Source organism: Aethalodelphis obliquidens, unplaced genomic scaffold (genome assembly GCF_003676395.1).
Source record: "Aethalodelphis obliquidens isolate GAN/ISIS:26980383/991018 unplaced genomic scaffold, ASM367639v1 scaffold46, whole genome shotgun sequence".
Lineage (NCBI taxonomy): Eukaryota > Metazoa > Chordata > Mammalia > Artiodactyla > Delphinidae > Aethalodelphis > Aethalodelphis obliquidens.
Window position 1 is genome coordinate 7102400 of NW_020837990.1, and position 23963 is coordinate 7126362.

Consider the following 23963-nt stretch of genomic DNA (forward strand, 5'->3'; position numbering starts at 1 on the left):
GGAGACAGAAAGACAGCAAGTTTGAGTGAAATGTTTACATTTATATTGAAATATGCACTAAAACCGAATGAGTTCTACTAGTCAATGAAATTTTGCCAAAGCGGAATCACAAACTTCCATTGGGGAGGTCCAGTCAACTAGCAGCAGTGATCCCCAAGCAGGAACACCAAGGAGAAGCCTGGGAGACCCCACCCCCAAAAGCCTCCTTTCAAGGGATCCCAACTCACTTCTCCCACATGCACCCACACAGATTTAGGAGCACAGTCATGCTCCTCATTTTCTTATATCTTTAGTTTCTTCTTCGCTGCAATAAATATAAAATTGGCAATGCTCATATACCACAGCACAGACAATATTTCAGGCGTTAGCATACAACTGTAAACAGTGACTAGGTTAAAAAAATAAAAAAGATAAAAGAAAGTTGAACATTATTTTTAAACGACGACAAAATTCCTAAGAGCAGGGCATGAGCTACTCAAGATTTGTTTTGTTGCGTTAAGGTTTTTGACAAAAAATTCAGGTTTAGACAGATGTCCAAGTAGACTCAAGGTGGTAGCCAAACCACTGCCCATGGCAGTCTAGAATATGTGGCAGCAAAACAACATGCCCTAGATCACCCTTGGCAGTACATCTTCAACCTGCCACATTCAAGATGGGACTGCAGAAATCTTTATTGTGCCATCACCAGCTGCCAACTAGTGCAGTGGGAATGGGTGGGCAAAGGAATGGAAGTTTGCTGGGAGACAAATAGAATTAACACCTCTGCTGGCTGCCTGGAAAGTTGGCCCGTTAATCACAAGGACAACTAGGACATTTCACTTGGACAGTGCATTAAACTTCATATATGTGTGTGTATATATTTCTCTCATATATATATATATATATATATATATATATATATATATGAAATCCAAAGATTAAGCATTAAGTTCTGTCACTGCAACAAACGGGTGTCAATCAAAGAAAAACAGAAGAACACTTTTTGCCTAAAGCAGTGCAAAGAAAGCTGGCAAGAAATGAAAGTGGACTCAGTATCTGCACATTAGCAATGGGGCAGACTTTTATTTAAAAGGCTAGTGGTTCAAATACTATTGCTCAAATAGCTCTGGTAAATATAAAATGTAGTTAACATCCAAGGTTTATACACAGAAGCAAAGGAGCTGAAGGCCAATTCACAAAGGGATATTTGATCCTTAGTCAAGAGAGAAGCTAAAAGCACATGCTGCAGGAGTAACCTAATGGGGTTTGTTTGGACCATACTCCTTCCCTCTGACAACAGAAAAGACCTAGATAGGAAACTGTCTTTTCACACACAAAATTGTGGCTTAATTAAATCTCCTCCCTAGAACTATACCTCAGCTAAGAAAAAAAAAATCTGTCTTGAAAAACTCAAGAACCTGGGCTACTAAAAATAAAAAGGAAAATTTAATATAGTAAACAAGTTTAGTAAACACCACATATATTTTCAGTTGTTAATGAAGACATGATACATTCAGGAAAGTTTTTGTTTTTTTTAAAGACAAAAAAACCAAAAAACAAAATTCCCAGAAAAAGCCTCGAGGAGAAAAAAAAAAAAAATCGCCCAAGTTCTATCCCTTTCAGTCAGAAGCGGCTCTTAGCACAAACCACAAATCCCCCTCCAACACACAAAAGCAATGCCATGTGCCTTGCAAGCAGAGTAAGAAACATATGCCTTAGTTACTGAACTTGAACGTTAAGCAGAATCATTGCAGAGCACATTTTGATGGGTTACTTCAATATCCACCTGGTCCAGTTTAAAGTATTTGTTCGTAAATCCAGTTTGTACATATTCCATAGGTATAGTAAACAATAAACCACCTGTTGTCCTATTATTTTTTGTCCTATTATTTTTTAAATGGCAGTTCTTGTAGCTCAACAAACCATTAAGATTATAAAGAGCTCTCTTGAAAGAAATTCTCAGATGAAGATCAATTGAGAAATCCTGAAGGTTAAACGAAGTTCTTTTTTACTAGTTCTTTTTTTACTAAAACAGTGGGATCAAGCAGAATATCTATTCGGAAGAGCAGTTTCAACATTTCCCCATGAGAAGAGGCCAAATTTTTCTGGACTAATAATAATTTAAAAACTAAGCCAATAAAAATAAAATAAAATATACACCTTAAAATACTACAAAACTTGAAATAAAGTCAGGGCTTATGGAGTGGGAAACAGAGTTCTGGGTTTTTTTTCTCCCCAAAAGAAGGAAAACTGTAACAGGTTCTAAGGGAAAAACAAAACAAAACAAACCAGAACTCTGAATATGGATAGCACTACACAGACTCTATAGCACAGACCACCACACAAGAATGAATTACATATCAGTAATATCATCATGAGAGTAACTGGCTGGGGATTTATACTTCCAGCAACAGAGCTCCTAGGTCAAAAACGTGTTAAAAGCTTGTAATGTTAACAAGGACCCCTCCCACCAAAAAAAAGAGGGGATGAGGGGGAATAGAGGAAAGGCTGCATGCATGGGTCTATTACAGACGTGATATTCAGCAGCATAAAAATAATACCCTCCATTGAGTCCCCCAAATGGGGCAAAACCTATTTTCCACTGCTAAGCATGGGAAAGGTTAACAGAGTGGAATAAATTCACCTGTAACCACAGCATCTCCCATACTTGAATGACAAGCACATTCAATCTGATGTTATATGTTGCTATAACATTGAGAATACGTATGAGTAAAGCAAAATAAAAAACAAAAGGCTAAATTATGAACTTTAAAAACTGGAAAAACATCTGTTTTAAAGCCAAGAAGGTGTTATTCTAATTATTATTATATATGACATAATCCATAGAAAGAAAGGCCAAGGAAAGAATCTTCATTTTGTTCAGTACTTAGGCTTGATGTTGTCCTAGGAAAAACAGTGATAAGTCAATGAATGTGTCACACATATAACTAAAAAGTCCCCTTCTGGTTTCCAATGAATTTAAACAACCATCTTCCTTGGCTAATTTTTCTCCTGTGTCAAACAAACCTTCTATGTACAGGACCAGTTTAAATCCCTCCTCCCCTTCAAACACTAGATATGAACATCCAGGAACATTCTACAATGCAAAGTGCCTTAAGAAAGAGAAGGATTCTGTAGTGCCAGTGATATAACTGATCTGAGGAAGCTGGGACGCTATTAACACTGATGGGAGCCAGTCAGGCAATGGTGGTTTGTTTTTCCTCAGGTGTTTCCTCCAACAATTGCATGATCAGTTCATGGAGGGGTTTGCAGATCTTTGCGTAGCCCCCTCCTGTGAGATGCAGAAAATCAAACATGTCGTGGCAGGAGATGGCACCGTCCGAGTGCACGAAGCCCCCATCTGTATCCAGGAGCTGAACATTGGCAAGCTTCGGCAGGGAAACCTTGAGGAGCTGGTTCACCTTGGCATTCTTTTGCCTCAAAGGGTTGGGCTTCTCACCTCGAGGTAACAAACCCTGGGGAAGAGCAGAGAAGAATATAAGATGAGAAGACTCACTGTTTTTTCCTACTTACTTGTGATTTCAAATATCCCTGGAACTCTCCATCTAGCACTTGTTATACCTTTGATTTCTGAAACACTGTCTTAATGAAAGTTCTCTGACTATCCCTCCTAGGTTTCTTCCTGAGCTCCTCCTCCTCCTCCTGTCCCTTAACTGCTGGTATTCTTCAGGGTTTTGTCCTTGGCCCAGTACTCTCTACACTCTACACACTTTAGCCCAGATCTCTTCCTGGAGCTTCAGAACTGTGTATTTGAATGCTCCTGAGGCACACCCAACTTAACACGTCCAAAAACCCATTCATCATCTCCCCCATAGACTATGTTCCTTCTACATTCTCTGTGTCAACTGACCTTCCAACATCCCTGAGTCGCTCATCCCATGTACCTTATCTATTCATCATTAAATCACTCAGCTTTTACATCCTAAGCATTTTTCCAATCCATTCTTTTTTCTGACTATAGACACTGCTATGGCTAGGGAACTTAACCAATATTCACCTCAATTAATGTAAAATCTCCTGACTAGTCTTCCTACCTCCAGTGGTATTACCCTTTCAATTTATCCTCCATATAGTCCACCACATAGCTAGAATAATCTAGCTCAAATACACATCTATTCATTAATGCCACATGGAACCTACACTAGAACACACGAGAAATGGAGTTGGAACAAATGCTGTCTTGATGAATCAGAGCCACATAATATCTGGTAGTATAAAACAGAGATGTGTTCTAAATTTATTTTTAACTTATTTGTTAATGATCTAATATAATTTTCAGATAAATCAGATGTCTGTCCTTCTACTATAGTAAATAAAAGCCAGCTCTTATATGGCAAGTGCAAGGTTTTATCATCTCAAACTAGAAATGGCCTTTATACAGATAACTGATCCAATTATAAAACTGTCAGAAATCCCCAACCTTTTAGTTGGTTTATAGCTAATGATGCCCACACAGCCAAGTTATTGTTATTTAGGCAAAAATGTTGTCACCTGTTTCTCCTACAGGGTATGATAAGAGGTCTTATTTCATAAAAACGGGTTTTCTGTAGGCGTTCTACTAAAAGAATCAAAAAAATTTTTATGCCCAAAGCGTTATTCACGTCTGCTTTAAATTTTTTCAGCAAAACGCTGGACCTCGATTATTAACTTACTGTGTGACCGTAAAGTTCCAAAGAGAACTACAGAGAATTATGAATATGCTACCCCAATCCATCTCCTTTCATCCTTGTCAAGTGCAGACAAGGTCAATGCTAAACCCTAGTTTATATAACTGTTAAAAGTATAAGGCTATGAATCTAATAGTTAACAAAGAAAATCAGCCCTCAGCGCTGGCACATCAAAGCTTGGTTGAGATATAATGAGCAACCAGGAAGGATGGCCAGTGACCAATAAATACATGTTATTCTGACTTTCAAAGAATACCATAGTAATTAAAGCCATAAAAAAGGATTAAGCCTCAAGAGCAGGGCGCCATACCTATTGGGATTGTCAAGCAAGGATAAGAAAAATAGCTTATATACTTGCATAACATTTTCCTTAATAAATGAGTATCCAGGGTATGCCATGTGATTTTTTTCTCTATAATAACTGATAATTGTTAAAACATTATTTTAAAGGAGACAAAATACACTCCTAATTCCTTTACCATGTAACAACTATTTTATTTCCTTTTCCAATTTGCATATTTACTTTCAAGCAATTCTAAATATAATATACATACCGTTTAGTATTCGGACTGTTCACTTAAATACATCATAAATTCTGTTTTCACACAGTCCTCCTAATTGTCATATGATTAGTGCTATTATAGTCAATGACTTGTGCAATCATTCCCCCATGGGGTTGATTATTTAGGTTATTTCCAATGTTTTAGTATTGTAGATAACACCACCATATATCAAATTCAAAAGTCTGGTTGAAACAAAGAATATTTATGGAGGATTTATTCAGCAACATTCATGCAACAAATATGTCCTAAGCAACTACAATGTACCACCCACTGTACTTAAGAGATGGACTCCTAACCACAATGTAGTCTTTTCTGGAATAATGTAGGATATAAATAAATACATAAATTAATTAAATACCATGTAATAAAAAAATAAGACCTGGCTCCCCAGAACCCTGTCCTAAGATAATATCCGAACTCCTAACATGGGACCTGGCTGTGGCCTCTAACTATCCCAGACTTGAACTTTATTCTAATGATAACCCTAAAATTCTTCTAGCACCCTCCTTCACTCACCCAACAAACACATACATGTATAAGCCTTTGATCATTTCCTTCCTTTCTTCCTCCCTCCCTTTCTCTCTCTCTCATTCTTCTCTGTAATACCTTCTCTTCTTTCATTTCTCTATTTGTCTGGAAACCAATGAATTCTTTAAAGCTAAACTCAGATGTCAATTTTTATGTCTAAAATATACCCTGTTCTCTCCTTAGCATACAGTATAATAATTCTGTTTATATTGCTGTGTCCATCCACCAGCTCCTTGAGAGGAACCGCCTTACTCATTTTTGTATGCTCAGGACCTAGGATAGTGCCTTGTACATCGTGATTCTCGCATGTTTGTTGAATAAATGACTACCTTATTAACACTATATCTCATTGAAGAACTGAATACACGTCAGATTTCTCAAAAACATACATTTTTAGCTAGGTTAAGAATATCTACAGGTAAACTTTAACACTGAAATAGACAGCTGTTTATCCCTGAGACCATGAAGACAATGCTTTAATTCTACAAAGGGTAGCATTTCCTGTTAGTGGTAAGACTATGAAGAACCCATTTTCTTCCTGATGGAATCTCTGATATCTTAAAGAATTCAGAGATTCTGATAAATACACCACCTTTACCATATTAACCATGGAACAAAACAACACATCTAGGCTAATCCAAACTCAGGTCTAATAAAAAGAGACTCAGGAACTAGGAAAAGTCTCATATGCAACTTAAAAAATTATCAGAAGATAGTCAAGGCGAAAAAAAAAAAAAATTAAGGCAACCTGAGGCAACAAAGAGGATTTCCACTTCTAAACAAGGATGAGCAGAAAAAAGATGACCCCACAGCTGTTCTAGGAAATGAGACCAATAAGACGATGGGACATATCAGAGAAGAGCTTCTAGGGAGCTTGATAAACTGCTTCCAACCTAAAGATTCTCTATGTTCATGAGTGATCACATTTCTAAAAAGACTCCCCACCTTACCTAATGATATCAAGGTCTCCACCCACCCGAAGACCACATACCAATACAATGATTTTGGCCTGTGGCTGCCTTGTGTTGATAAGTTGTACGATGGCCTCGATTCCACCTGCTACTTCTTCTGCTGTATTTTCATGGTTGTTTGTTCCTACCCAGACAACAATGACCTATAATTGAGGGAAGGAAGACAAAGAGAAAAAAGATAAATATTCAGGAATGTCCACTAGTTAGTTGAAAATCTTATTTCAAAAATCAAAGAAGGAGGGGCTTCCCTGGTGGCACATTGGTTGAGAATCTGCCTGCCAATGCGGGGGACACGGGTTCGAGCCCTGGTCTGGGAAGATCCCACATGCCACGGAGCAACTAAGGCCGTGCACCACAACTACTGAGCCTGCGCTCTAGAGCCTGTGAGCCACAACTACTGAAGCCCGCGTGCCTAAGAGCCTGTGCTCTGCAACAAGAGAAACCACCGCAATGAGAAGCCCGTGCACCGCAACAAAGAGTAGCCCCCGCTTGCCGCAACTAGAGAAAGCCCACGCGCGGCAACGAAGACCCAACACAGCCAAAAATAAATAAATAAAATAAATTTTTTAAAAAATCAAAGAAGGAAAGATGAACTTCTCAAATGGTATTGGTAACTTCAACAGGGCAGCCATCTTAAAACATTATTAATGTATGCCTCATATACATCAGGATAAATTCCAAACAGAAAAACACTTAAGTGGGAAAACTGTACTAGGAAAAGATGAGAAAATTATTTTATGTGCAGTTGGAAGCTAATCTCTTAAGATCCAGAAACTATACAAAAAAGATAATAAATTCAACTGTACAAAAATAAAACCACTGCAAGTCAAAAAAGAAAAAAAAAAAGAGTGAAATCTAAGAAACATGGGGGAAAATACTTGCGACATCATAAGACTCCCTTAGTTAAAGTACCTTCTAGAAAAAATAAAAATAAAAGTACCCAAGGGAGTGTAGTGGGTATAAATACACAGTTCTACTCAAGGAAAAGAGTCAGTGGGGTGGAGGCTGGATATAGTTTTTAAAAGTTTTTCTCTTCAAAAAAATAATTTTACAAGGTGGCTATCACCTAGAGACACACACCTTCCTATGTAACCCAAAGTAATTTCCACCTGTCACAAAAGAAAGGAATATGCATGAGTTTTTCTGTTAGAAAGGCAAAAATAAAATACTTTCAACTACAGCAACTGTTATCAATGGCTCAGCTTTGTTTCCTTTTTGTTGTTTGGGTTGAAAAAATTTATATGCAGTGTGTCAACTCAGGATGTTGATAATGCTATAAGGCACTGGGCAAATGTTTGGGCTGAACATTTGTTCACATCTGCTTCAAATTTTCTTCAGAAGAACTTGGAGGCTTTGATTACCAATCTGTTTATATGTTTAAATGGATCCAAAATTACTTCCTCAAGTGAATCATAGCCCTGCTCCCACGGCCCACCTCTGAGCACTTTCCCCCTCATACTGCCTCAGGTAACAGAATAGCATACCTTATTAGCATCAAATCCCTTCCTACAGCAGAAGATATTTATAACAAGTACAAACCAAGCAAGCAATACACTGATTCTTAATTAAGCATGTATTTGGAATGTTCTTAAACAATATCATTTAACTTAAAGGGGCAGGAAGCAAAGAACAACAGTGAAATAACGCTTTAAAGAAGCAATTTTTTTTTACTACCAGTTTCTGACAATTTAACTATCTGCAAAAGACTCAAGATAAGGATATTCTTAAAAAAAAAATAATAATAAGTTTCATTTCACCTTAGGTTTAATATTCTCCAGTTCTCCATTCTTTAGTCTCCATAAAACATGTCTTGTTGTATCTCCCCCAATTCCAAAATTCAGTGCATGAAGTGGGGAAAAAAGCTCTCGCCATATCTGAAAAGAGAAAAACTTGATTTATTTAAGCTGAAATTAGTGGGAAATAAAATCCCTCAATTGCAATGTGTTGTGAGGCATCTGAAATAAGTTTCCCTTTTCTGTATTCAAATGTATCACTGCAAGTGGTATGCTACCAACTGCTGAAAGGGCTTTGAAGATGCCATTGTGTAACTCAGTTTTCAGTACAGCTTTAGATCTCAGCTCAAGACTTGAGTCACAGCTCAACCTGATGCCACTTAGGTACCAACATTTATAATTAAGCTGCCAACTCAATAAACTCTCCTTTTCCTTTATTCAACCATTTAAAGGAATAGGGTGAAGTAGAAACATGAGATGAAAAAATTTAGAGTGCTTGAGCCAAAAAGATATAAAGCTATCTTTTCTTTTAAATTCCCCTTGGGAGAATGCCTAACCTCAAAAAGATTCAGAACAGTTCACTACAAAAATATATAAAATATAAAAATGGTAAAACACAGTAAGAACTGAGAATCATGACTAAGACAAACATAAATGAGCAAATACAAATAAGAAAATAGTAAAATACAAATCATGACTAGGACAAATATAAACAAACAAATATAATGTGAAGCTTCTTGGAAGCCAAGGCAAAAAAGGGAGCTTATTTATAAATAATGTTGTATTTTTTCCTTTGTCTCATCATGCTTGATGGCACAAAGAATCCGATCAGGTAGGTCTGATTTCCCTTCTACTCTGAACTAGAGTGGAATGAATGCAAGTCTGTTATCAATGAATGTGTTGACATGAGCAGCCAAGGACCACCCTCACCCCTGCACCTCACCTCATACTGCTGCATCAACTGCACCATGGAGTCCCCCACAAACAGGACATCCGGCTCTTTGTCTTTGCAGTCCAGGACAAATCTGTTGTGCTGGTGTGAAGAAGAAAGAACAATCAGAAACTGGCATTTTCCCCTGTGAGATTTCTTGGCCTAGACAGAACAGTTGTCCAACCAGTCACTCTGTTGTTAAACATTCTATTTGGTCTGTCCCTAAAGCTGATTCCTCTCAATCTGCTATTAACTCCTGGGCCCTTCTGAAAACGAGAACAGAAAAATGCGTTCATATTTTTTTAAAAGCTTACCTTTCCTCCAACTCTTTTAAAGAAAATTTCAGATATACTTAAAGCTGATGTAATACAATGAACACCTGTATACACTCACTTACATTCAACAATAATATTTTCCCACATTTGCTTTATCTGTGTGTTTGCTGAATCATTTGAGAGTAAGCTGCAAACATTGTGATTCTTCACCTTTAAATATTCCGCATGCATCTCCTAAGCATAAGGACAGTCTCCTATAAAACCATAGAACTATTATCACATCTAAGAAAATAAACAATAATCCCATAAAATCTAACGTTTAATCTTCACAATTGTTCCAAAAGTATCATATGTATCTATTTTTTGAACTAGGATCCAATCAAAAGGCATGCATTTCATTTGAATGATTTTAATATGGCCTTTGAAAATGTCTGCTAACCTCTAAATGTGAGATGTTGGCAAACTGGGACTCAGGCCTTTTCAGTCTAATTCAAGTTTCTAAGCAAGGGTGACCTAGGCCTGGTATGCTTCTCTTTGCTCTTAAGGCATAAGACACCTTTAAAAAGATTTTACCCATTGATGCTAAACTGAAGGACATAGTTTCAATTTTTTTTTTTTTTCGCGGTATGTGGGCCTCTCACTGCTGTGGCCTCTCCCGTTGCGGAGCACAGGCTACGGACGTGCAGGCTCAGTGGCCATGGCTCACGGGCCCAGCCGCTCCGCAGCATGTGGGATCTTCCCGGACCAGGGCATGAACCCGTGTCCCCTGCATCGGCAGGCGGACTCTCAACCACTGCGCCACCAGGGAAGCCCTTCAATTTTTATATTCATCCCTGAAACAAATTAACATGATGGTTTAGCAGGTCTCTAACCCAGTTCTATGGAAAGGTCTGAATACTGTTTCTTTTTCTCAAACTCTACATTCAATTATGCTTCCCCTAGGAATTAATTAAGATGGAGTTACTATTTAAGTATTTCTGCTGATAATACAAGTGCAGATGACACTGTGGTGAAACTGAGATATTTCACTGCTATTGGTGAAAATACAAAAATATTTCTGGAAATAATTTGACAACTGATTAAGACATCTCTTTTACAGTGACAGGATTTGGGATAACATTTACTTTTCTCTTGGGTCCATGTCTTGTGTAAACAATTTTTTAAAATTACTATTGTTTCAATAAGTATTTTTAAACTGAAGGGATAAGATGAGCAAGAATAAGGCTTTAGCTAGTTTTATTGAGTAGGTGCTCTTTCACGTCACGTCGTCTCTCTACTGTGTACGCTAAAGTGCCAACTACCTCTCAATACCAACAGAACAGCTTATGTTTAAAGAATGTCATGGAATTTAAGCTCTGCTGTTCTAAAGGTTTAAGTATTCTAAATTTTCTTTTTAAGTATAAAAGTAGTTGCAATGAGCTTGGAAAAACAAAGAAGATAAAAGCAAAACATCTATAATCCTACCATTTAACCCAGTACCTATTAACGTTTTAGGGTTTTTTCTCTCATTATTTTTTCACATCCCCCCGCAACACAGTTGAAACGTATGTATATATCTCCTTAAGGCACAATAGCTTTGGGGACAGAAAAACCTATGTTCGAAGTCTAGCTTACTTACTTTCTAGTGCAGTGACCTTAAGCAAGTACATAACCCCGAGTTTTGTTTTACACATCTGCTGGCAACTCTGTTTTTAGAGTTGTGAAGATGAGAGTTGTATAAAAGGGGCCCAGCTTCTGGCTGCCACCCAGTAGGTACTCAATAAAGAGCACACATTATAACTGCATTAACATTATATTAGAAATATTTTTCTATGTAGCTACATGATTTTCATAACTATAATTATTTTAAAAAATTTTATCGTGTAATTTTTAAAAAAAATCTTCATTTATTTATTTATTTGGCAGCGCCACACAGCTTGCGGGATCTGAGTTCCCCAACCGGGACTGAACCCGGGCCCTCGGCAGTGAGAGCATGGACTCCTAACCACCGGACCACCAGGGAATTCCCTATAACCGTAATTTTTTTTTTTGCGGTACGCGGGCCTCTCACTGCTGTGGCCTCTCCTGTTGTGGAGCACAGGCTCCGGACATGCAGGCTCCGTGGCCATGGCTCATAGGCCCAGCCACTCCACGGCATGTGGGATCTTCCCGGACTGGGGCACGAACCTGCGTCCCCTGCATCGGCAGGCGGACTCTCAACCACTGCGCCACCAGGGAAGCCCATAACCATAATTTTTAACACCACTTAATATCCTACTGGATGCATCCAGTGGCACATTCATTTTTTTTTAGCTCTTTATCCTAATGACAGATTTGCCAGAAGCCTCCTATTGACTGAGATGAAGAAACTTACACACACACACACATTTTCTTTTACAGGCTGGGAATTTTTAGGGCAAAGGGGATTAACACTTTCACGGATCGTGGATATACTTCCAAATTACTAACAAAATGGCTACTGGCTATATCTATTCTGACGCCAGCAATGTATCAGAACTCATTTTACTATACTTGCACCTGCACGGGTTATTAATATTTTTCTCTCCCTCCTTTCTTTTCCCATTGTTTTAATCTGTACTTTTTGGAAACAAAAAGTTAAAGCTCCTGTCATGCTCACTGAGACACTTATCTAGTATATTTGAGGATATTTTTATTGATAATACAACAGTATCAGTGCTTCATCTGTAATATTTACTGAAAATATTTCTGTCAGTCTGCTGCTAAGCCTTCTTTAGGTGGTTAATGTTTTGATACGAATTGTTATTAAATTTGTCTACGGTCAAGTCTTTTAATATCACCCTTAAAAAAAACTTACGATTACGGAAAATATCAAGGAAATATAGGAAAGCAGAGCGAATAACACAATGGATCTCTGTGTATCCATTACCAGATACAGCAATCATCTAACTTACGGTCACTATTATTTCAACATTCCAGAAACTATTGCCCCACCCCATTCTTAGATTATTTTGAAGCAAACTGAGGATATAACATTTCATATATAAATATTTCAACATGTAGCTCTTAAAAGATTAAAAATATATATAACCACAATACCAGTTCTATCCTCTAAAATTAACAGGAATCCTTTAATATCAACAAATAACTAGTGAGTGTTCAAATTCAATGTCACAAAATTTTATTTTATGATTTTTTAAAATCAGAATCCGGACAATTTGTCTCTTAAATCCCTTTTAATCTATAGGCTCCCCCTCCCTCTGCCACCACCTCCCAAACTTCTTTTTTAAGGAATATGACTGTCTGACCTATAGACTCTCCCATAGTCTGGATTTTGTTGACTGCATTCCTGTGGTGGTGGTGGACATGTTCATCTGTTCTAGGTACTTCTTGATATGTGGTACTTAAGTCTAGAATAGGGATGGATGTTTTAGCAATACTCCGTGAGTAGTATTGAGTATCACTTCAATACTTGTTTTAATCATGACTGCTTTTCTTTTAATGTTTTGTTTCTAAATAATTTATCTACAGAAGAACTGAAAAGATTGTAGAGTATTTGCATATACCCCTAACTCAGCTTCTTTCAATGTTAGCATCTTTTATTTTTTTATTAAAAACAGAATTTTCAGGTGTAAGGATTTTAAAAAAAATTTTATTTACTTTTTATTTATTTCTTTTTGGCTGCGTTGGATCTTTATTGTTGTGCGTGGGCTTTCTCTCGTTGCAGTGAGTGAGGACTAAACTTCGCCGTGGTGCTTGGGCTTCCCACTGCAGTGGCTTCTCTTGTTGGGGAGCACGGGCTCTAGGCGCACAGGCTTCATTAGTTGTAGCATGCAGGCTCAGTAGTTGTAGCTCGCAGGCTCTAGAGAACAGGCTCAGTAGTTGTGGCGCACGGGCTTAGATGCTCCGCAGCATGTGGGATCTTCCCGGACCAGGGCTTGAACCTGTGTCCCCCGTATTGGCAGGCAGATTCTTAACTACTGCACCACCAGGGAAGCCCTCAATGTTAGCATCTTATAAGCATGGTACATTTGTCAAACCTAAGAAATTAACATTAGGGAATACTATCAACTAAAATAAAGTTCATTCAGATCTCACTAATTTTTCCACTAATGCCCATTTCCTGAATCAATCAGGATATCCCATTGCATTTAATCTGTATATCTCCTTTAACTCTTCCGATATGGGACAGTCTCTTGGTCTTTCCTTGTCTTTCATGACCTGACACATTTAGTTGCGGTAAGGTGTTCTGTAGACAGTCCCTCAATTTGGGTCTGTCTGATGTTTTCCCATGAATAGGCTGAGGTTATGGATTTTTGGGGAAGACTACCACAGAGGTGATGTGCCCTTGTTGTATCATATCAGGGAACATGACTTATTACTGGTGATGTTAATACTGATCATTTGGGTAAGGTGGTGTTTGCCAGTTTTCTCCACCATCAAGTTATTTTCCCTTCCATACTCTATATGTTAGAAACAAGACACTAAATTCAGCTCCACCTCCTGCAGGGAGGGGTCTCAAAAAATATGTGGGTGTACCTTAAAACCACCAAAGTAATTTACAGGGAGATACTCTAAGGCTAGGCAAATATACCATTTCTCCTTAAAGTTGTGTCCACTAATGTTAGTATTCATCAATGGATCATGCCTACAGTAATTATTACTGCAGTGTTCTATCCATGATTTTCTTTTCCCTCCTTACTTCTACATTTATTAATTAAAATTATTCTGTAAGGAAGATTTAGCCCTTCTCCCCTATTTATTTATTCATCCACTCATTTATTTATAGCAGAATGCATTAATGAACACTTATTTTATTCTTTCAGTTATAAACCAATAATACCATCATTTGTCACACTGCTCAAAATGTTCAACTTTGCACTCTGGGAGCTCTTTCAGGTCTTTTAGGTGGTCAAACTTATCATCAATGAGACAAACCAATACCACATGTATTCTATGTGATGCACCGGGGACCCATCACTTCAGTGATATTCCTGCCCTCCATCTTTTTTTCTCTTTTTCTTTTTTGAGTAGTTTCTTGCTTTCTTGCACTAGAAGATGCTCTAGGCCCATATTTTTATTTTCTTTGCTCCAGCTATAGAATCAATCATTTCTCTAAGGAGCCCTGGTTCCTTTCATTGGAGAACTGTATTTAAAAACCAAGATCTGGGTATATAATATATTTTAATATAAGTTAGTCCTTCCATACTATACAAGTTTTTAAAAAAATGTAAATATTCGTATCTGTTTTTCTTCCATTTGACTAATTTTTTCCCAGTCAGTGCTAATCATTTTAAGTCTTCTAATTTATGCCAGAAACAACAAAGGCATCTGGTTTTAGTTACTACTTTTAGTAAATTTATAAATGACCTAAATGCCCATCAATGAGATAAAAGACAACCCATTGTGGTATTTTCATATAAAATAATTGAATACTACTTAAAGAGAAAAAAATGAATAAACTACAGCTATATTTTTAATATGTATGATTACTGCAGAAAAAAATACATTCAGAAAGATACTATTTACCATTTAAAAACGTGCAAAAAGGGACTTCCTTGGTGGCGCAGTGCTTAAGGATCCACCTGCCAATGCAGGGGACACGGGTTTGAGCCCTGGTCTGGGAAGACCCCACATGCCGCGGAGCAACTAAGCCCATGCGCCACAACTACTGAGCCTGCGCTCTAGAGCCCTCAAGCCACACCTACTGAGCCTGTGTGTCACAACTACTGAAGCCTGTGCGCCTAGAGCCCGCGCTCTGCAACGAGAAGCCACAATGAGAAGAAGCCCGCACACTGCAACGAAGAGTAGCCCCCGCTCACCGCAACTAGAGAAAGCCTGCATGCAGCAATGAAGACCCAACACAGCCAAATATAAATAAATTAATTAATTAATTTTAAAAAGTGCAAAAATACTAACTATATTGTTTAGAGATTATATATGTAGTATGTAAATACATGAAATTACTGGCTTGGGGGTGGGGAGGTAGGAAAGAGAAAGAAATGTGATCAGTGAGGGGTATACAGGGAACAGCAATTCTTTTAGCAATGTTTTATTTTTTTAGGATGAGTAGCAAATACACAGATGCTCAAAATATTTCATAATACTTTTTTAAAGATATAAACAAATGAGGAAGATTAAGAAAGAATAATCACATAATTGATCCATAGGAGAACAGTCAAAATAAAAAACTACCACTCGGGGGCTTCCCTGGTGGCACAGTGGTTGAGAGTCCACCTGCCAACGCAGGGGACACGGGTTCGTGCCCCGGTCTGGGAGGATCCCACATGCCGCAGAGCGGCTGGGCCCATGAGCCATGGCCGCTGAGCCTGCGCGTCCGGAGCCTGTGCTCCGCAACCGGAGAGGCCACAACAGTGAGAGGCCCACGTACTGCAAAAACACCAACCACTCAAAATAAGCTAGTTGAAAGACTGATTTTTAAGTCTGAGATGACCAAAACAGAAAGAGAATACAACTATGAAGAGTATAAAGAGAATCACTAAATACTAAAACAGGAAACTCTGGGGACTTAAAATCATATTGAACTTGTTAGTTCAAAAGGTAATATGGTTGGAAACAGATAAAGGTTAAATATAGTTATTGTAAAGGATAACAGTTATTAAAAGCAAGCTACAAATACTGAAAAAAAAAAATAAAGTGCTAAAAAAAAACAATGGGACACACTGAGAGGGCAAAGGGGCCAGAGCTTGAAGGGATTCCCACTTGCTAAACTTTGGACAATGAGTTTCAAAATTACAGTGGATTGTAACCCACTTGACTAAAATAAGAACCTGTGAGACCATATTATAACGAAACAGAATTGGTTTAGGCCAACACCATCTTAACCAAGTGATCAAAGCTACTATCATCAATGAGACAAATCAACATCACATGCCTTCTATGTGATGCACTGAAGACATCACTTCCCTGATACTCCTGCCAAAAATGTATGTGAATCTTGATTATGAGAAAAGAGAGGGACATTCCACAAAATAAATGCCCTATACTATTCCAAATGGTCAAGGTCATAAAAAACAAAGGCTAAGAAATGTTTCTGATTAAAGGAGAATGAAGAGAAACGACAACCAAATGCAATGTGTGATCCTAGACTGGGAAGAAAATTGATATAAAGAACACTACTGGGGCTTCCCTGGTGGCGCAGTGGCTGAGAGTCCGCCTGCCGATGCAGGGGACACGGGTTCATGCCCCGGTCTGGGAGGATCCCACATGCCACGGAGCAGCTGGGCCCATGAGCCGTGGCCGCTGAGCCTGCACGTCCGGAGCCTGTGCTCCGCAACGGGAGAGGCCACAACAGTGAGAGGCCCACGTACCACAAAAAAAAAAAGAAAAAAGAAAAAAAGAACACTACTGGGACAACTACAGATATCTGAATATGGTTTTTGGATTAGGTAACAGTATAATGTTAGTGTTAAATTTCCTGATTTTAATAACTGTATTGTAGTTATGTAAGAAAAGGTTCTTGTTCTCAGAAAACACACTCAAATATTTAGGGCTAAAGGGGCATTGTGATGACTGCAACATACTTTCAAATGATTCAGAAAAAACTGTAAGTTGGTAAATAGTACAAACAGATACAGACAGAATGATTAGGCAGATGTGGCAAAATGTTAACAAGTGGCAAGTCTAGAGAAGGATATAGGAAGTTGCTTCTAAAGTGTTTGTAATATTTGTATAATTTTGAAATTACTTCAAAATTTAAAAAAGCTTAAAGAAAGAATACTGTAGAGACACTGTCATCTATTAAAATTAACAGTACACAATGCCCATGCTCTCAAAATATTCCTCAGTTCCAACATCACATGGTGATTAGGAATGACATCTCTAACATTAGATTTTTATTTACAGTAATCAATTCTTGTTGACCATTAAAAACACCCCATTGTAGCTCTGGTCAAAAGACTCTAAAAATTTAAGAGACTCATCTATGTGAATAACGCATGTGCACCCCCTTTTACCTGAGACATCCATCTGTCATCTCCTTGAATATCTTCCGCTGCATGTGGAATGGCTGCTGGGTTTGAGTCTCCTTGGCTCATTCTACACCTGCGGAAAAAATGTCTATGTTATGTTTTGTTCACTGACAGGAATGTTTCTTTGTTACCACTTACTTAAATATTACATGTCAGGTTTTAAACAGTAAGAATTAAATAAATTCCATTGGGTTTTGCCTAGAAACGATGCAACTGGAGTTTATTTTCAGCAGAGACGAGGTCCAGGACATGACTGTCTAAGTCCCATAAATATCTAGTACTACTAAACTTCCAGACAGGTTTGAATATCATTCAGGAACAATGCATTACATCAGTATATATCTTACACCTATATTAATTTTTCATAAATACATGTTATTGTAAGAAACAAATGACAAGAAATTAAACCCTTCAAGTTCAATGACATCTACATTAGAGCCTTTTAGGCTGCTAGAGTTACACACTTAAGAATTAGTACAGCACCGATTAGAATCCAGTGATCACTAAAATCACACAAATACCTGTACTACAGATGATGACAAAACTAGTCATGGGCTTTGGCAGTGGTTTTTTCATTTTTATTATTTTTTTAAATTTTTTATGTTTTTTGGCAGTGCTCCGCAGCCTGCTGGATCGAGTTCCATGACCAGGGGTCAAACCCCTGTTCCCTGCAGTGGGAGCGCAGGAGAGTGTTAATAACCACTAGCCCACTAGGGAAGTCCCTGGAATTGGTTTTCTACAAATTTTACTAGGTATTTTTATTTTTGACAGGTATCCACTAAAAAAAAATTTGATTAACGACGACCTAAATATGGCATCTGATAGTGGAGAAGGAGTAAGTGAAATTCAGGAATATTAGAAATGCTAATCTTCTAGAAAGACAAGTAAGAAACCAGACTGTTTTCAACCAATTCTGGACAATACATACTAGAGACATCAGGCTCAAGAGGTTACTTGGAAAATGCAAAGGATGATGAAAGAGAAAAAGCTGGGGTTTTGTGGCTTATAGAAAAAAAGGCTGTACTCTCTATTTCCTTCCTTTGCCATCCTCAAATACAACTAAACTTTCTCAGAAAGAGTTATAGCCTTTTAATAAGTATTCACTGAGTAAACGAAACACCCTGGATTACCAAGGTAGTAGTTTTTGAGGATCACAAAGTAACAAGCCCTAAACATGAAAGTAAATCTTCATGAAAAATAAATTACAGAAGGAAACAATTTTAACACTAATTATGCAAATAAATTCGATCAGTTCCAAATGACACTAGGTCTAAAAAAAATTGGGCTCAGGGTTAAGCCTATATCTGACTAAAGATGTAAAATATCATTCACAACCTGTGTATATTTCTTTAGATTACTAAAATTTGCAACTATCAGAAAACAATAGCTACCTATGAAGGACTATCTACTCTATGCTTTATACATACCACCTCCGATCCTCACAAAAGTACTGCAAAATGAAGAAAACGAGGATCAGATAATTTAGGTACTTTGTTCAGTGACTGAAATGAAGTTTGTCTGACCCCAATTACGTCACATCTGACCCACTGATCACAAACCAGTTCACGCTGACTCCCTAAAGGGGACCTATATCTAACCATTTCACCCAAAAGACTTATGACTTATACCACACGGAACTAAAAACATCAATGTAAAATGCAAGAATCGGGAAGAACTGCAAGATGAACCTATATAGTTCCAATCAGACTATGATCTGTTTGGAGTTTCACTGTCTAAAAAAAGTGAGGAAAAATCAGAAGATACATAAAAGAAAACAAAAAAAGGATTACAGGGTTAAAACAAATAGCCACACAGAAACTTTTTGTTTTTAGCCAATAAAACATTCTAAATCTTCTATATAAAAGTTTCTTGGGGGGTCTACGTTCAATTCTTGATTCAAGTCTGGCTATTCAGGTTAAATCTGATATGGCACTTAATACTCACTTTAATTTTAGTAAGTAACTTTCTTCCCCGCTGATCAAAAAGCTCTATTGTCCTTAAGACCAACAAGGAGCAACTTTTCCCATTTTCTGTATTTCAAAATTAGATATATAATGTAAAGAAATACAGCAACAAAACAGCTCCTTTTTCCACTCACTAATTGAAAAAGTCTATTTCCTAACTTTTAAAATAGATTTTAAAAACCCAAACATTCCTCATTTATTTTCCCACCTGGAGAAACTCTTAACATGCTAGGTATTTTTGAGGCAAAAGTTAACTGACGCAGGGTTAACTGAGCGATCACTACTAAAAACGAGAAAAATAATCTGTCCCCCTCTCACTGTGTGATTATGTAACTGAAACCATTTTTCCTGGGGATTGTTAAAAGAACAAGGATGACAAAACTGTACATATGAGGTGCCTCCATAATAAAATGTATCCAAATTCATCCCTCACCACTTAAACACACAATGCAGGCACTCCAACTACATTTCAGTTCTTGGAACACCAGGTTCAGATTTTGTTGAAAAACTTAAGAATTCTGAGAAACCAGAGGGTGTTTCAAGGAAAGGAGCCAAGATGGTGAGAAATTAAAAAACCTGTCATATCAGAAATAGTTGAAAGAAACAGGTATGTTTATAACCTGTAGAAAAACTGTGGGGAAGAGGAAATAATGGGACAAATAGCCGTCAAAGTATTTGAAGATTACTAGGAAGGGACTTTAGGCCTATTCTGCATGTCCCCAAATAGGAAGACAAGGCCAGCAGATACAATGTACAGTGAGACAAATTTATAACAAACAGAACTGCAAATGACATGACCTGTCTCTCAAGGCAGATTCCTCCCAGGGGCTGCAGAAACTAGGTGAACACCTACTAGAAAAGCATAAAGTGAACTAAACCATATGAGTAAAGACTGGTCCAGATTAGTGGGATTCAAACATTTTTTAATGTTTTAGAATCTTTTTGAAATGTTCCTCAATATATGTACATTTATAAATCAGATGTGAATTGCTGTTAACCTGTGTATTAAATATTTGTAATTTTTTTCCTTTTTTACATAAAAAAAATGAATGTAAAGAGACGTTCTAAATATTTTCCTATATTCCAATGGATCTCCTTATGCATCCCAGGGCAGCACACATACTCGACTTTCAAGACCAGTGGTCTATATAAACTATAAGATCTCTTTAGATCTATGATTCAATTTACAGACATGGATTTTTAGAGTTTCTCCAACAGGTAAACAACTGATCAAAAAATAATAACTGCAATAAAGATTTATTGAGAACTTACTATTTACAAGACACTGTGCTAGGAGCTTAGTTATTTAAATAAAAACTGAAGCTCAGGGAGATTTAAGGAAACTGCTCCATGATAGGGAGAGCTGGGATTTGAACTCAGGGTGATATACTACCCTCCAAAACCTATTACTCTTGAGCAAAGGGCATTAGGCTCTATATAGGAAAGACTGTATGAAACAATGATAAATTCTAATTTACTAATTCAATTCACTTATATATCCTATTACTACTACCCAAATTTAATGGCATTCTGATACCCTTAGCAAAACACTTTCATCTCAGTCCTAAATTTTGTCATGAGCAAAATGAAAAAGCTATAGGGACAGAGAAACTGAGGAACAAAATGTCACTTACCTAAAGTTACTAGGCAGGTAAAACAGAGAATTTAGCACAATATTCCCAATTAGCTAGTATTTTTCTTCTTTAACAATGAATACAAGGTCATCCTCCTTCCTCCTCTGAGCAAAATTTGTTTCTTTGTGCCTTCAGACACTTGGATTTTGGATTATTTTGCCAAATCAAAATCTTACAATACAAAGGAGTTTTCAGTTTTACCTGTGCCTATAGCTTGGTAACATTTTTAAACAGCTGTTAAAAAAAAAAAACAAAAACTGAGGGGCAAACCCATGTAATCTCCTCTTTAAGAACCAAACTAGGGGGACTTCTCTGACAATCCAGTGGTTAACACTCTGCGCAGGGGGCGTGGGTTCGATCCCTGGTCAGGCAACTAAGATTCCACATGCCATGTGGTGCGGCCAAAGGATTAAAAAAAAAAGAAAGAAAGAAAGAAAGAAAAAAGAAAGAACCAAGCTGGGGACTATGCATTTAGGGGATTCAAATAATTCGGGAGTTAGATAAAAAAAAACTGTGTACTGTTTATAATAAAAATGAAGAATCAAATCAGCAGCCATCCAGAGAACAGCCTGTGGTGGGTCACAAAAATCTGAGTGATTTGGGGTTTCCTGCCTCACGTAGAGAGCGATATTGTGGCACAGAAGTATTCAGAATGCTGTAATTAGTAACAACAGAAAAAGTAGCAACAGAGAGGGATTTGACTCCCATCTCACCTCACTGGTTCATAATAATCGCCTCTGTGCAGCAAGTCATTAACTTCTGAGGTCACAAACAGCATGTTCAGTTAGAAAAACCCAAAAGAATGGAGATAAAGGTCAGAAGAAATTAATTTATCACGAGACATACTCTTCCAGGGAAGCTTTAACTGTCCATTAAAATGAGTTCTCTGGGAAGATGAGGAGTAAGTGACTTGCACAGCATTTCCCAATTTTCCTGCATTTTCTGTCTTCTCTACTTAACTCCGACTATGACAGTCTTAACACCAGAATTTCCAAATGCTTATACCACCGTGGTGTAGTGTGTGTCTAATCAAAAACCAGTTCCAACAACAAAGAATTATAAATACTCAAGCTGAGCTGTATGTTTCTTTAGTTTAACCAGGAAACAGATGGAGGGGGAAAGTTGCACTAAGAATTAAAAGATTCAGAATGTTTCTACTCTGACCTCAGACTCTTCATTTTGTTTCAGATGGAGCTGGCAGGGTTATTCTAAAGGCGAAGGCAGGCCTCATCCCTAGTACCCTGCCTCAGTGGGCTGGTGGATGGGTCCCGGGGTTCCAGCACAATCAGAATTTATTATCAAATGCCCAAGTCAACACATTAAAGCACAATGATTTCATACTCCTCCCCTGCTCCCGCACAAGGAGGCAACCTTTATATCAGAACGATGTGCCCAGGAGAAGAATCCAAAGACACAGGCATATCCAAGGCAAAGGCGTATTCTGATGCTCAAGGGGACAATACCCCTTGTTTTCTCCATACCTTTACCACTCCCCCAAAATGAACCCCCCCCCATTTAAAGCTGTACGAAATGAGGCCTTAGGGTGGGTCCAGGTGGTCTTCCCTTTCTCCATGGGTAAGCTCTAAAAAGAGGCCAAAGCTTCATGTGTTTGGTTTTCTTAAGGTTTGTATACACATTATGAAAAGCAACGCTGGCCTGGGAGGTATGGAAATAGTGAGTCACCGTGCAACGGGCACATCTCAAACCTGAAGGCCAGAAGATCCTGATCTGGTACATGGACATGGACCAGGTAAAAAGCACCTAAGAAAACCTGTCCATTGGCAGGTTTAGCTAGTTGGTTGACCTTGGGCAAATCACCAGCCTCGCTGGGCCTCATCCCTAAAATGAGGTGCTGGACTGGACAGTCCCCTAAGAAATAAGCCCTTCTGAGTCGTGACAGCCTATGGATTTTTGAATATATTAGAGAAGATAACGGAGAAGTTTCTGACGGGTGGCAAAAAGTGCTCCGTCAAAATAACAGTAACTGGTCTGAGCCCGCGCCAACGGCCTCTCAGACAGAGGAAAGGGGAAAAAAGGGTCAGAGGTTCAACCTCGGGGAGGAGGGAAAGGCAACAGCCGAGACCCGAGGCAGAAGCGTGGCTGGAAATGGGGCTGGCGGCGGCGAGCCCCGGGCCGCGGTAGCGGGGGATTCAGGGCGGCCTGCTCCGGGGGTCGGGCTGGGCCGGATCGGGCCGGGCGGCGCGCCCCGCCACGGTGCTCGGCCGCGGGAAGAGGCGGGGCGGCTGGGCGGCCGGGCGGCCGAGGAGGCGGCAGGTTTGGGGGTGGGGTACTGGGGAAAGGCTCCGAGGGAGGCGGCGAGCGGCCTGGAGGTGCGGGGGGCAGGGAGGGCAGCCAGGGAAGCCACGCCGGGCCAGCCGAGAAGGGGCGAGCGCGGGAGGCACCCCAAGGGTCGGGGGGGAGGGGTGGCGCGGGGGAGGGGCCGGCAGGGTGGGGGAGGGGAGGTCGCGGGCCTCTCACAATAACAAATCGCAGCCTCTTCAACCCCCACCTCTAAGCCACCGGTCCCCCGAGTCCCGGACTGCACTCACTCAGGCACAGGGTCCGTGCGGGCCCCAAGCGGCTGCGGCGTCGGCGGGTGGCGCGTCTGTCGCTCGCTCAGTCCCGGCAGCCCCGCTCCGGCGCGTCCCTCCTCCGGCCTCAGCACCCGCTGCAGCTCCCCCACTTCCGGTTCCCCTGCCACTCAGGCAAATGGCTTCCGGAAGTCCCGCCCCATCCTGCCAGGCCTTG

At 39.1% G+C, this 23963-nt stretch overlaps 1 protein-coding gene across 1 annotated transcript; it reads right to left on the reverse strand.

Moving 5' to 3' along the window:
* Window positions 1–1036: 1036 nt before the first annotated feature.
* Window positions 1037–23894, reverse strand: PAFAH1B2 (platelet activating factor acetylhydrolase 1b catalytic subunit 2). Its single transcript, XM_027082236.1, has 6 exons — window positions 23765–23894; window positions 17603–17690; window positions 9406–9495; window positions 8487–8603; window positions 6750–6872; window positions 1037–3455 (listed from the first exon to the last, which is right to left on the reverse strand). The coding sequence occupies exons 2-6, from the start codon at window positions 17681–17683 to the stop codon at window positions 3177–3179; spliced, it is 690 nt and encodes a 229-aa protein (XP_026938037.1). The 5' UTR covers window positions 17684–17690; window positions 23765–23894; the 3' UTR covers window positions 1037–3176.
* Between the last annotated feature and the right edge of the window lie 69 nt (window positions 23895–23963).